This window comes from Labeo rohita, chromosome 6 (assembly GCF_022985175.1).
Source record: "Labeo rohita strain BAU-BD-2019 chromosome 6, IGBB_LRoh.1.0, whole genome shotgun sequence".
Taxonomy (NCBI): domain Eukaryota; kingdom Metazoa; phylum Chordata; class Actinopteri; order Cypriniformes; family Cyprinidae; genus Labeo; species Labeo rohita.
The window spans coordinates 12,647,155-12,662,923 of NC_066874.1; the positions used below are offsets into that span (position 1 = coordinate 12,647,155).

General features: G+C 40.6%; 1 protein-coding gene across 1 annotated transcript in view; it reads left to right on the forward strand.

Moving 5' to 3' along the window:
- The window catches only part of LOC127167244 (sphingosine kinase 1-like), a 37,720-nt gene extending 22,069 nt beyond the window's left edge, over window positions 1-15,651 (forward strand). The window contains 2 exon segments of the mRNA XM_051113165.1: window positions 147-262; window positions 13,323-15,651. Coding sequence (XP_050969122.1) covers window positions 147-262; window positions 13,323-14,199 — 993 coding nt within the window. The 3' untranslated portion in view covers window positions 14,200-15,651.
- Window positions 15,652-15,769: the final 118 nt, after the last annotated feature.

Below are 15,769 nucleotides of genomic sequence, written 5' to 3' on the forward strand. Positions count from 1 at the left end.
ATTACTGGAGCATCTTTATGTTTTAATATGCAGCCTATTTCAAGTATAATTTGCATACAATATTCCTATATTAACCGGGAGATCATGGGATTGTCTAGCGAACTGCTTGCTGCTTACCTATTGATATGCTCCCAATGTTTTCTCAGGTGGTAAATGGGCTGATGGAGCGTGAGGATTGGGAAGAAGCTATTCAGACTCCTCTGGGAGTGCTTCCAGGGGGCTCTGGAAATGCACTGGCAGCCTCTATACACCACTATTCTGGGTAAGACCTTCGCCAGCACAAATATTGCTTGTCTAGAGTGTGGTGGGAGGAGCAAACAACAGACACATTGGGTACGAGGCTGGACTGGAGGCTTCCAGCCCACAAATTCATCTGTGAATGTTTTTGCTGGGGTTAGGGCCCTAAAATGGAGTAAATAAATTAATAAATAAAAAAAAAAGAAAGAAACAAATAATGATATATATTACTGAATGTACCTCAAATTAAGTCTGTTAACTGTATATTGCATTTTTGTCACATAGAAATGCAATTGACAGTAAAGTACTGATTTTGAGCTAGGATGCTGTAACGTAAATTTACTGCTATTAAATTGTCATTCCAAACCTGTATGACTTTCTCTCTTTAGTTCCACAGAAAGAAAGTCATGCAGGTTTGCATCTTTACCAGTAACACTGGTAAAGAGTTAACACCTAATTTATGTAAGATACTGACAGGCCTAGGCTATTTATATTTCATCAAGCTCTAATTGAATTAACATTTTACTTCAATTAAAAGTTAATCTATTAATAAGATCATAGTCTCAGTAAAACCATGCTCATTGTTACCTTGGGTATGGATTTTAAAATAAATAAATAATAAACTATAATTTATAAACTATAATTTGCAAATGAAAATGCAAATTGGTGAGTCTTACCACATTATTTTATTGTATTATCTTAATTATGAGCACACTGGTTTGTATGTTGCATGTTAATAAACCGGAAGTCTTACCCATAGGCTTAATTTCAGCATTGAAAAAAAAAAAGGTGGTACCAAAAATTCTGAGTCAAATCTGAATGAGCTGCATCAAGCGACTTGCGCAGTTTATCACTTGATAGAGCTGCAGAAGTGCAGCGTAAGTTTGGTCTGCTTTCGCACATGGCTGGTGGATGCACGGTTTAATCGGGTGGCAACATTTCATCAAAAAAATTGAGCATTTGCCTTTTGCAGTTACCAGTGTGTTGCATATTAAAAACAGCACCTAATATAGGGGAGGGTGGAGATCTTCCTTCGCTGATCAGTCCACTACTCAACCGGCCCACCAGGAAAGTCCCAGTGCTCCCTATGGCATGTAGATGCCTGGGCCTTGGAGAGGCTTTTATTTAAAAAGTATTCAAAAAATGAAACAAACTGTCCAAAACTGGGAATGAAGTGTCCAAGGGGAAGTTACTGGGGATCTGCTGTCCTTGTTTGTGCTGGGGAATCGTGAAGAAAGGGCAGTGTTCAGATAGGAGGGGTCCAGCCAGGTAAGGGGTGAGACAGGCACAAGCATTTTATTCTGTAATTCAGTCACAGTTTAAATAAAAAGATCTATCATTGGCAGAGAAATAGATTCTGTACATGGAAAAAACAGCATTATGACAAATGTCTGAGTGTACATGTAAACCAGTATCTGGTTGAATACCAGCATAAAGCAGTCCTGTATCATACAGTGATTAATAAGTTTGACTTGAACTTTTCAGCTACTTTCAGCCACTACTTGAAGTTTACACTGTAAAGTTTTTCTAGTGTTGCTGTCCGAGATCAATTTGGTTATTGTAAGAAAACGTCCCTTGCTGAAGGGAAGTTTATACAAGTCTAGCAGTCTGTGATCACTTAAAGTGACATATTGGTTGATAAATCTTAGGCTTCAAGAAATTCTGTCGTAGTTGTGCAGTGTGCCATGGCTTTTACCCAAGATCTCACTGAGGTGATATTAAATAGTGTGACAGGAGACTATAAAAATCATACAGTGTGCAGTGCATCTAACTTCATATGAATTGTTTCAACAAATATAGTATATACAGTGCACAGCATAAATGAGTACACCCCCTCTGAATAAATATAAAAGATGTATTTTCTTAATGATCACTAATATAATTTATGGAAAGATGGCAAAATTGAAATGTATTAAACATATACTTAATAAAAACAACAAAATATACGCCAATATTTTCTGTAAGATAAGTAATTTTGTTTAAATGAAGGATTGCAGAAATGAGTACACCCTAGATTTAATTCAGCAAATGTATAATATTCTAGTACAAAGTAAAATCAACTCTGTTCAGAGGACATTTGGTCCCTCTCTAAATAGAGTTAAATGAACACTAAAGCAGAGTTAAAGTTAATTAGATAATTAAGTGATCAGTGAAAAGGTGATTGAGCATTAGTGATGAATACCTGCTGCTAACAAGCAGAATCACTGAAGAAAAGAGAAACACAAGAAGTACACTGATTTCAGCCACAGATTAAATCAACTGAGATAAAATAAGTGATTCAATCTCTCAAGATCTCAGCAGATGATGATTAAACTACTCCACAAACAGCATCACCAGCTTCACTCATTAACCAGGCTGACTTTATTTCTGTCACACATCTACAGAGGCTCTTATTGAGAATTACAGAGGATCAGATGTTGATGTTTTAGTGGTTTAAATGATGTCACCATCATGGAGATCAGCATTTGCTTTAGTTGGGCTCTTGACCTTTGACTTCCTAGGTTAGATCTCTCTCTTTAACCATGCATATGGTGTTGTAAAGCAGTGCGGTCAGTGCTATACATTAAGCATATGTTAGCTGCTTTTATATAATGAGGTACTTGTCATGAGATGGTTTGAATAGAATAAACTTTTATTTATTTAAGCATTTAGATTTTGTATAACCAACCCTGTGAAACTACAGCAGGCAAAAAAGTTATGTTTTAATAGTCATTAATTATTTTAGATTTATGTAATACTTAAGAAAACCTCTCTATTATTTAGAGACACACAGACATCAAGTACCAGCATATGAATCTCAACAATGGTGACAACAAAACGTTTCATGCTGCAATGCATGCTGGGTAACAACATAGTAAAAACTCCCATCATGCACTGCAGTATGCATAATTATTGTCACCACTGTTGAGGATCGTAGAATAAGTGTTCATGTCTAAAAACCTGAGTGTAACAAGGACACTGAGGCAGAGGTAGAATCCAAAAGCGGTCGTTTATTACAGGAAGCAGAATACACAAAAGCAGGCAGAGGGTCAATACCGGAAGGCAGTCCAATAGCAAACACAACATGAAACGTAATCCAAGTAGCAGAAAGTATAAACAGGCAGTCCAATAAGGCAAACTTGACAACAGGGGTGATCCAGAGAGCGATAGTCAAAAGGCAGAATACGGTCAAACCTTGAAATCAGTCCAAACAGGCAAATAATCCAAACAGGGGTAATCCGTAAACGCGATATCCAGGAACAGAGCAAGACGGCAACAGGTAATCCAACAGAGTAAAACGCTCGGTAAGGCAGGTGAAACTGGCAATACTTTGCAGAGTCTTGAGCACATGGCCAGTCTTTAAATAGTGACAAACAGGAAGTAGCAGTAGAAGCAGCAGAGGGAGCGTGCAGGCAGTCCAAGGGTGAGGGCTCCCTCTGCTGGCTTGGCGTTACAGAATCCCCCCCCGCCAGGAGCGACTCCTGGCGCTCTAAACAGCAACAGTCCAGGTGGGTGGGGGAACAGAGGCAAAACAGGGGGTGGGACAAAGGGCCAGGTCCATGTAGAGCAGGTGGGTCTGGTTCGTGGAACAGGGACAGACAGTGAAGCACTGGAGGACCTGGACTGTGGAGCTGTGGCAGACAGTGGAACCTTGAAGGACCAGGGCCGTGGAGCTGTGGCAGACAGTGGAACCCTGGAGGACCTGGGCCGTGGAGCTGTGGCAGACAGTGGAACACTGAAGGGCCTGGACCGTGGAGCTGTGGCAGACAGTGGAACACTGGAGGTCCTGGGCCGTGGAGCAATAGCAGACCGTGAAACACTGAAGGGCCTGGGCCGTGGAGCAATGACAGACAGTGAAACTTTGGAGGACCAGGGCCGTGGAGCAGTAGCAGACTGTGAAGTACTGGAGGGCCTGGGCCGTGGAGCAGTAGCAGACCTTGAAGTACTGGAGGGCCTGGGCCGTGGAGCAATGGCAGAGTAGGGGGCCATGGTGGGGCAGGCAGAGCAGGTAGAGCAGGGAGCCATGGCGAGGCAGGCAGAGCAGGCAGAACAGGAAGCCATGGCAAGGCAGGCAGAGCAGACCGGAGCAGAGATATCCACAGTGGGACTAATGACATGCATAGCAGAGCGGAGTGTACTTGAATGATTTCTTTGGCCTTCTTGATTGCGACATGGCAGGCAGAGAGTTCATCGTGGGACGCCGCCTCCATAGGAGGATCTACAGCTTGCGCTGACACCTCTGGGGGCATGGGCGCAGATGCTTGGGCAGGTGTGGCAGGGAAGTTATAAATGGCCTTCCTGGCCGTGACAGGACAGGCAGAGAGTCCGTGGGGAAACGCCGCCCCTTTAGGAGATTCTGCAGTCGGAGCTGCCACTTTTGGGGGCATTGGCGCGGACTCATAGACAGACGAGGCCTCTAGCGTAGACTTGTGGACAGGTGAGGCCTCTGGAGCAGACTCGTGGACAAGCGAGGCCTCTGGAGCAGACTCGTGGACAGGCGAGGCCTCTGGAGCACAGTGTGCAGCCCACACACTGAAAATGGCTACGGCCATTACAGGCAGCACAGTAGATAGTGGGATGTCTGGTGACTTTGAGAGTGTGGATGTTATGGACTTGTGGCGTGGGAATGTGAGCACTGCGTGGCTTGGGAGCGTGGGCTCTGCAAGGTCAACTGATATGTGAGGTGGTTTGAGAAGGTCAAAGGGGACCTGGTGAGGTTTTGGTAGGGCAACAGTTTCTTGCCTTGATTCAGGGCTCATGGATGACTGCCGCAACTTGACTTAGCTCATGAGGAACAACCGTGGCTTGGCTTGGCTCATGGACAACAGCCGCAACTTGACTTGGCTCATGGAGATTAATTGTGGTGTGGCTTGGCTCAGGGAAGACAGCAGCAATTTGACTTGACTCGTGAAGATCTGCTGCAACTTGGTTTGACTCAGGAACAACATGGCTTGGCTCAGGAACAACAGCTGTAACGTGACTTGACTCGTGGGGCACAGCTGTGACTTGGCTTGACTCGTGGGGCACAGCTGTGACTTGGCTTGACTCGTGGGGCACAGCTGTGACTTGGCTTGACTCGTGGGGCACAGCTGTGACTTGGCTTGACTCGTGGGGCACAGCTGTGACTTGGCTTGACTCGTGGGGACAGCTGTGACTTGGCTTGACTCGTGGGGCACAGCTGTGACTTGGCTTGACTCGTGGGGCACAGCTGTGACTTGGCTTGACTCGTGGGGCACAGCTGTGACTTGGCTTGACTCGTGGGGCACAGCTGTGACTTGGCTTGACTCGTGGGGGGCACAGCTGTGACTTGGCTTGACTCGTGGGGGCACAGCTGTGACTTGGCTTGACTCGTGGGGCACAGCTGTAACTTGGCTTGACTCGTGGGGCACAGCTGTGACTTGGCTTGACTCGTGGGGCACAGCTGTGACTTGGCTTGACTCGTGGGGCACAGCTGTGTCTTGGCTTGACTCGTGGGGCACAGCTGTAACTTGGCTTGATTCATGGGGAACACCTGTGTCCTTGCTTGACTCATGGAGAACAGCTGTAACTTGGCTTGATTCATGGGGACCAGCTGTGTCCTTGCTTGACTCATGGAGAACAGCTGTAACTTGGCTTGATTCATGGAGAACAGTAGCTTTGGCTTGACTTGACTCTGAAGCTTGGCCGGACTCTGGAGCTTGACTTGACCCTGGAGCTTGACTGGACTTGGAAGCTTTGGACTTTGGAGCAGCAGCTGTAGCTTGACTTGACACAGGAGACGCAGATGCAACTTGACCTGACTCTGAAGATGCACCTGCAGCTGGACTTGGCTCTGCAGCTGGACTCGAATCAGGGGTAGCTGCCGTGATATGAGCTACCCATACAGCCATTAGGGGTGAGTCCAGCACGTGGGCCATCATGAGGCGTGGTTTGGAGACAGCGATTATCTTGTGGAGTGGCTCAGGGATGGCGGCCATCTTGTGAACTGGCTTGGAGAAGGCGGCCATCTTGTGGATTGGCTCTGGAATGGCGGCCATCTTGTGAACAGGTTTGGGGATGGTGGCCATCTTGTGAACAGGTTTGGGGATGGTGGCCATCTTGTGGACTGGCTCTGGGATGGTGGCCATCTTGTGGACTGGTTCTGGGACGGCGGCCATCTTGTGAACTGGCTTGGAGATAGCAGCCATCTTCTGAGCTGGTTGTAGGAGGGTAGCCATGACAGGTGCAGACTCCGGACAGGCAGGAATGGCATGAGCAGGTCTTTGAATGGCAGGCATGGCGTGAGCAGGTCCTGGAGCGGCAGGCATGGCGTGAGCAGGCCCTGGAGCAGCAGGCATGGCGTGAGCAGGCCCTGGAGCGGCAGGCATGGCGTGAGCAGGCCCTGGAGCGGCAGGCATGGCGTGAGCAGGCCCTGGAGCGGCAGGCATGGCGTGAGCAGGCCCTGGAGCGGCAGGCATGGCGTGAGCAGGCCCTGGAGCGGCAGGCATGGCGTGAGCAGGCCCTGGAGCGGCAGGCATGACGTGAACAGGCTTTGGCTTGGTGGATATGGCCTGAGCAGGCTTTGGCTTGGCAGGCATGACGTGAACAGGCTTTGGCTTGGTGGACGTGACTTGAGCTGGCTTTGGCTTGGCAGGCATAACGTGAACCGGTTGTGGTCTGGCAGATGTGGAGTGAACAGGCTGTAGCTTGGCAGACGTGACGTTAGCAGACTTGGTTTGAGGGGGTTCTGGCACAATGGTGATAATACCGGACATGAAGGTTGGGGTGTGAAGGGTCTCTGGTTTGCTTGATATGACGTGAGCTGGTTGTGGTGTGGTGGTTACTGCGGGATTGCGGGGTCCCTCGTCCGCAATCCCGACAGTAAAAGGTGAGCCGCTTAACTGGAGTGCAAGATCAATGTAATTTTCAAGAGTCCAATGTGGGGTATTGCGTGGCATCAAATCTGAAATGTCCTTACATAAGCCAAAACGGAAAAGATCTTTGAGAGATGTATCATTAAAGTTCACCTGATAACACAGTTCACAGAAGTCGGTTACGTAATCCTCTATTGGACGGTTTCCTTGTCGGAGACTGATGAGACGATCTGCTGGGTCCATGGTTGGTCGTGTATTGGTAACTTCCGCTGGATTCATGGGAGGCGAAGTATTCTGTAACGAGGACACTGAGGCAGAGGTAGAATCCAAAAGCGGTCGTTTATTACAGGAAGCAGAATACACAAAAGCAGGCAGAGGGTCAATACCGGAAGGCAGTCCAATAGCAAACACAACATGAAACGTAATCCAAGCAGCAGAAAGTATAAACAGGCAGTGGGTCAAATACCGAGCAGACAGTCCAATAAGGCAAACTTGACAACAGGGGTGATCCAGAGAGCGATAGTCAAAAGGCAGAATACGGTCAAACCTTGAAATCAGTCCAAACAGGCAAATAAACCAAACAGGGGTAATCCGTAAACGCAATATCCAGGAACAGAGCAAGACGGCAACAGGTAATCCAACAGAGTAAAACGCTCGGTAAGGCACATGAAACTGGCAATACTTCACAGAGTCTTGAGCACATGGCCAGTCTTTAAATAGTGACAAACAGGAAGTAGCAGTAGAAGCAGCAGAGGGAGCGTGCAGGCAGTCCTAGGGTGAGGGCTCCCTCTGCTGGCTTGGCGTTACACTGAGCTGAAGCAGCTCCTCATTTTCGACACTAAAGCGTTATGGGGATGTTTGTTTAATAGGACCTTTTTTCAGTACTAAGTCAGTCAATAAATCAAAGAGAAAGATCACTTCATGATGTTCACAAATAAGTTATAAGCAGAAAGTGTAAAATAATCTGCTACTTCAAACATTTTATTTAGCAATGCACAAATGTTTTCTATGAAACAATAGTGCAATTGCTTAGAAGCAAAATAATTTTCTAACTAAAGCAAACCTTGACCACAATTATGGTGGCATCATGTTTTTTTTCCCCCATTGACCAATTAAACATCAACTTCTAAACCTCTGTTAATTCTCAGTTAGTGCTTCTGTAGACATACAATAAAGCCAGTCTGGTTAGTAATGAGTGAAGATGGTGATGCTGTTTGTGGAGTTGTTTAATTAGATTTTGAGAGATTTAATATCTTTTATTTCAGTTGATTTTATCTGTGGCTAAAGTCAGCTGTAGTTCTTGTGTTTCTCGTTTCTTCAGTGACACTGCTTATTAACAGCAGGTGTTCATCGTTGGTAATGCACAATCATCATTTAATTGATCACTTAATTATCTCATTAACTTTAACTCTGCTTCAGTGTTATTTTAACTCTATTTAGAGAGGGACCAAATGTTCTCTGAATTCTCTGAGTTAATTCTACTCTGGGGATTTTACTGTGTACTTAGTATGTCCTCCAGAACTTTAAGTATATTGCTCTGACCCTTCTTGACACTGAGTGTACAAGTTCATGATGAGTTTTCACATCTGTCCTGTTTAACTCCTGGAGGATGACCTCCTTAAATGCCTTGGGCCCGTATTCACAAAACATTTTATCTTACCACTAAGAATTCTCCTAAATAGCAGTAAAAGTTTTTAGCTAAGAGTTTTCTCTTAAATCCTATTCACAAAGCTGCTGAGACAAACTTTTACTAAGGAATAGAGAGAAGTCTTAAGCTGAGAGTAAGGGTGGGGTTGACCTCAATGCTATGGATGATGTCAGCATACTTACTAACTATGCACACAATGATTGTCTGATAGGGGAGGGGTCTCTGTCAAAGATTTATTCATGGAAGATTCATATTGTAGAACGCAATATTATGTTGACTTATTCAAATAAGGATTTAAAAATAAAAAGTTCATTGCCACATTCAAATAAAGATTTTAAATGCAGGCTAAGTGTCACTATGTCACTTTCATATAATTGTAATAATAAGGCATAAAAGAAAACCAAATTGGACACAAGAACAGCTGTTACTTCTTGTCCAACTGGTTAATGAAAACAAGGATATAGCCAAAAGAAAATTTGGAGTTGAGATAACCTCCTAAACCAAAGGCGATACCTTTTTAAAAGCTCATTATCATCAAATGTTTCTTAAATGTTTACATTCTGAGGCAGATTGCCGGCAACAGCCATTTTAGGATAGTTTGTGGCTTAGTCTTAGTGACTTAGGAGTCCTCTTCACTACTCCAAATGTTTCACAGATTTAGGAGATAGTCTTAGCACTAAAACGCTTTGTGAAATACTCTTAGAGCAAAAATTTAGGAGTCCTAAATTTAGGACTGACACGCCCATTATTTTACTTTTAGCCTTAAGATGTTTTGTGAATACAGGCCCTGGTCTTTAACCCTCATGTACTGTTCCGGGTCAATTTTGATTTTCAAGCTGTCGGAAATATGAGTTAACTTGTGTTTTTTTTCTTGACGTTTTGTGACTTTTCCTCATTTGAAGTCATGAACATGCATGCAAAGTTTCAACACGCTGATGTGTTTTGACATGTCCAAAAAAATTTTTTTTTACGTTCGTACTGTTCCCGGGTCAATTTGACCCACCTATTTTAATGTTCTGAGGCAACTCTACGGACCCAAAATAATAATATTTTTTGGTTATTTTTTGTTATTTTATTGTTTTACTATCAAATTAAGTTATAAATATTAGTTTTCCCCCATTCATTTTAATACAGAACAACATTTTGTCAGCCAAAGATGGTAAAAAATTAGCAACCATATCTTTTTCAGTCTATCTAAAATACTGTTAAACCCACGTTGTTTTTCTTGAAATTTTGTCACTTTTTCTCATTTAGGGTCATGAACATGCATGCAAAGTTTCAACATGCTGATGTGTTTTGACATGAATAAAAAAAAAATAGTTACGTTCGTACTGTTCCCGGGTCAATTTGACCCGCCTATTTTAATGTTCTGAGGCAACTCTACAGACCCAAAATAATAACATTTTTTGGTTATTTTTTGTTATTTTATTGTTTTACTATCAAATTAAGCTATAAATATTAGTTTCCCCTCATTCATTTTAATACAGAACAATATTTTGTCAGCCAAAGATGGTAAAAAATTAGCTACCGTATCTTTTTCAATCTATCTAAAATACTATTAAACCCATGTTGTTTTTCTTGAAATTTTGTCACTTTTTCTCATTTAGGGTCATGAACATGCATGCAAAGTTTCAACATGCTGATGTGTTTTGGCATGAATTAAAAAAGAATAGTTACGTTCGTACTGTTCCCGGGTCAATTTGACCCGCCTATTTTAATATTCTGAGGCAACTCTACAGACCCAAAATAATAACATTTTTTGGTTATTTTTTGTTATTTTAGTTTTTTACTATCAAATTAAGTTAAAAATATTAGTTTTCCCCCATTCATTTTAATACAGAACAATATTTTGTCAGCCAAAGATGGTAAAAAATTAGCTACCATATCTTTTTCAATCTATCTAAAATACTATTAAACCCATGTTGTTTTTCTTGAAATTTTGTCACTTTTTCTCATTTATGGTCATTAACATGCATGCAAAGTTTCAACATGCTGATGTGTTGTGACATGAATTAAAAAAGAATAGTTACGTTCGTACTGTTCCCGGGTCAATTTGACCCGCCTATTTTAATGTTCTGAGGCAATTCTACAGACCCAAAATAATAACATTTATTGGTTAGATTTTGTTACTTTAGTTTTTTTACTATTCTATGAAGCTAAAAAATTCTTTCCCCCAATATATTTCAATGCAGAAAAATATTTTGTCAGCCACAGATGGTAAAAATTTGCTATCTTTTATTTTTTTCAATCTGTCTGAAATACTATTTAACCCATTTTGTTGTTCTTGAAATTTTGTGACTTTTTCTCATTTAGGGTCATGAACATGCATGCAAAGTTTCAACATGCTGATGTGTTGTGAAATGTACATACAGAAATTTTTATACGTTTGTTATGTTCACGGGTCAATTTGACCCGCATAGGAAGCCATTCAAAAACAACTGTACAGACGCAAAATAACAAATTCCTTTGCTGTATGTCAGAGCTCCTTAACTCTAGTCATGAAGCGCCTTCGAGTGCCAGCATCTTGATGAGTTTAACAACTTTTTATTTTCAAAGTTTGTGAAAACAAAACTGTTTAGCCTTTTATAACTGTAAGTCCCACTTTTTGTTAATAGACATAAAAATGACTTTTCCAGCTAAAATTGTTATAAATCTTGAATACTTTGGAGCACAAACTTAAGATTGGTATCTTTTTAAAGGTGAAACATCACAGATTATTGTAGAAGCAAAAAAAGTTATAAAAGTTAATTTCTAAAAAGTTATAGAAGTTTAAATTTATAAAAATGTAAAATATAAAAATATATATTTTTTATATTTTATGTAAAATATACATTTTACAAAACATGTTTACCTCCAAATCTTCAAATAAATCAAAGCCAGTCATCTGAACAAGTTTTGTGCCAAATTTTAGATTGATATCTCAAAAAATTAATGTTTAAGTAAGATTTTGTGTATGCAGTACCAAACTTTCCACTAGAGGGACTCTTGATTTCCATTTATTTTTTGAGTGTTATGAACCATATATTTTCATAATTTTCTAAATATTTATGAAGTAGACATCCTATTCAGAAATAGTTTGGGGAGTAACTTTATTATTTGATTTGAATTCAATCTCCAAAACAAGTATAAAATACATATAGAATAAGAGTACGTTTGGCACCATATCACAAACAGAGAATCTATTGCTATTTATCTATTGCTCTGTCATTTTTTTGAAAAACAGTCACCAAATATGAAAACTAGAGTCCGAAACCTTTCAAATGATATATAGTTTGTCATAATTACTTTAGGTTTAGATCAAGATATTATCATTAAAATATGTGTAATCACAAACGTCCCACAGGCGTAGGGGAGGGGCAGTCAAAAATAGTGGTTAAAAACATTTTTATGAATCATAAATTCAGATATTCATTGTTTGTAATGTGTGAAAAGTATTGATATTAAAAGTTAATTGATTTTATTTGATTGTATGTTTTTTTTCATATTGTAATTTTTGTGCAATTACATTGAATCCAATACGGGTCAATTTGACCCGGACCATACAGGAAGTGACCTGTTTTCGAACAGTACATGAGGGTTAATGGGGAGTTTTGGTCTGCTCCTCACTACAGAATCCTCCACAGCTGCTCAAGAGCGTTAAGATTGAGTGAAATACATGTCCACTGAAGGATTTTCACATTGGGAGAATGAATATCTTCATTGTCATGCTGAAAAAATGCCCAATAATGCAGGGAATGAGGGAAGTGTAGCACCTTCTGTTTCAAGTTTTGTATTACATCACACAGTGGTGTGTGAATTCATGACAGCACTGATATAACTCCATCAGACCTTCAGCGCTCATACATCCCTATATAAGAGATTTACTACCACTGAACGTCACTGTCGGTACCATAAACTTCTCACTGTACTCCTCCTCTAGCAACACCAGAACATTTTGGATGCTTTTGGATCTGAAATTATTGACTTGGTCTCTTGAGACCAGAGTATGGATTCCCAGAAGTCTATATTTTGTAAATATGGTCCTTGCAAGAGGTAAAATTAGTTTATTGTGCTTTGGCTACAGTAGGTAATTCTAGTGGTGACAACCATGCATGTCACTTTTGCAGGCTGTGTCGTGCTCTGTGAGATAACATGTCACGCTTTGCATTAAGTCTGAGTATGATTCAGTGGGCTATATAACACTTAATTGTCAGGAAATTATTTGTCTTTAAAAGTTTTGGTTCAATATACTAACCTGTTGAAAAAAAAAGCCTAAAAAAATAGCCTTAAAGCTGTACTTTTTTTTTTTTTTTTTAATTTAGTAACTTTCAGGAGGGTGTACTCATTTTTGCAACACAACATTTTATCACTTTGATAAGAAAATCTTATTTTGCTGAATAATTTTGACATTCTTCTTCGGTAATTGATCAAGCAGGCTTGTTGGAACATTATATCTCCAAAGAACCCTAACATGTCATCTAAGTAAAGAGTAATTGCTGAATTTAGAGTGGGTGTACTCATTTATGCTGTGCACTGTATCATTGGAAAAAACAGATAGCCAGATTGTGTGCATTTACTGTAGAGGCACAATAGAAGCTTTTGTCATAGGGTTGTGTTGACTAATGTGCCTTGTGGCTGTTTTCCAGGTTACAAGCTGTGTCCAGTGAGGAACTGTTGATAAGTTGTGGCTTCATCTTATGTAAAGGCCTGGTGTCACGACTGGACCTCACATCTGTCCACTTGGCCTCTAGTCAACGCTTGTTCTCCTTTCTGTCTCTGGCCTGGGGCTTTGTGGCTGATGTAGACATTGAAAGTGAGAAGTATCGCCATGTGGGAGCTGCCCGGTTTACAGTGGGAACCCTGGTTCGTCTGGCTTCACTAAGGGTGTATAGGGGGAAACTGGCTTACTTACCCATAGAGAACCCCATGTCTCAACCTAGTCTGGTAGATTCAACTGCAGCATTTAGCAACATATTTCCTCAGTCTAACTCTGATTACTGCTATCCTTCAAATGACTTACACCAAGTAAGTCATTTGGAAAGTCACACTCTCCAAAATTCCAGCAACTCCAACAATACTCCCAAGTCAAAGCACTCCATCCCATCACCTTTGTCTGTACTTGGTCCTAGAGACTTCCTACTTAACCCCCTCAACCAACCGGTACCAGCACACTGGACAGTGGTTCAAGATGAGAATTTTGTTCTAGTTGTGGCCATGTACCAGTCTCACCTTGCAGAAGATATGCTGGCTGCACCTGCTTCCAGACTCGATGATGGCATAATCCACTTGATTTATGTGAAGGCAGGAATCTCTCGCAGATCTCTCCTACGCCTATTCCTAGCAATGGAAAAAGGAGGCCATCTTAACACAAACTGCCCCCATGTCGTTTATGTTAAAGTGAAGGCTCTGCGTCTTGAGCCATACTCACCCAATGGCATCATTACTGTGGATGGAGAGCTGGTAGATTATGGACCAGTACAGGCACAAATTCATGGCACCCTGGCAAGACTCATAGCTGGATGACAAAACTGATATGGTGCTGGCATTTTTTTTTTGTATTATGAAAGTAGAAGGGGACTAGGACTATCAAGCTATAAAATAACAAATAAAAGTAGCACATCTGCTCTATGGATTGTATCACAAGTGTTTTGAAGCCATATAATAGGGTTTTTAATTAAATTTAAGTTATTTACAGAAAAGATTCCCCTGTGCCATAGTTCTGAAATCAAGGCACCACTGACATTAAAACATATGGTCACAAAACTTTTTGCATTTTTGATGTCTATATGACACTAGTTAATTTCTGAGTGTCAGTGGAAGAGCAAATTATCATTGACAAATAACATTTTGCCTGTGCCTTACACAGTGCTAGCATATCCTATACTTGTGTATTTGGTCATATTTCATATTAGTCATATGAACTACTTTTATGATTAACTATTGGTGGGTTTTCATCATTTTGGGAGCTTCATAGACCCTACCCTCATTCACATACATAAAAAAGCCTTTTGTGTTTCGCTGATAAAATCATGTAGGTTTGCAACAACGTGAGCATGAGTAAATCATTTTTGCATATAATATCTCCTAAACAAGTACCAACTGACTTACAGACACTGAGTGTAACAAGGAGTGTTAAAAGATACTGAACATCATTAAGAAAAATACAAGACTGATTTACAGTAACTAACAATATATCAGCATAAAGAGGAATCATTAAGTAGAAGCATCCCTGCTGTTAGGCCTTGCTTATGATTTTCCTGAGAGACTCAGCTGTCAGTACCTTATCCACATGTGTATATGGAAGGTTACTTAGATTTTAAAGCTGCACAAGTGATCTAGTCTGGGTCTTTAGTATAAAAGAAATTTTAACTTCAGCAGGCTGCTAGACTTTGTTTGTTTGTTTCTTTTTGCACATTTACTGTACTGATCAATTATTGATCAAAGGTGAAGCATTACCGTAATGCACCTTACCAAGATGTACTGTATGCTTTGGAGAAATACAACAAATCTCTCTATATATATTTTTGGAAACAAATATTATATAGTTCAGCATTGTTGAGTAATGATTGTGTATGTAGATTACAGATATTCAGTTTACAGTGTAAAATTAACTATGCAAACAATTTATTAAGATGTCAGTTTTTTTTTTTAATCTTTGATGTGCCTTAAAGAAATTAGATCTTACAATAGTGAACATCACAAAATTATACTAAAATACATCTGATTGTTGTACATCAAGATATGAATACATTTATTGATATCACTACAACAATGGTAAACAGCATGTTAGGGATGTATCATAACAATACTACTACCAAGTTAAATTTGGTGCCAGGGGAGCTTTGCTGTTCAAATCCATGTTTCGGGAATGAGTGGCTGATTTTTTTCTGTGGTTTAAATGTATGTATTTAATATTGTCAAGAATATTTTTTTTCCTCCACTCATACCTTTTCTACTGTAAAGTCAAAGCCAAAAAGGAAGCATTTCTTTTTCTTTTTTTTTTTTGAATAAAAGATTAAATGTTTGTTCTGATTTTTTTTTCTGGTGGACAATCAATTTATGAAAAATAAAATAAGTACAAAACAGGATACTT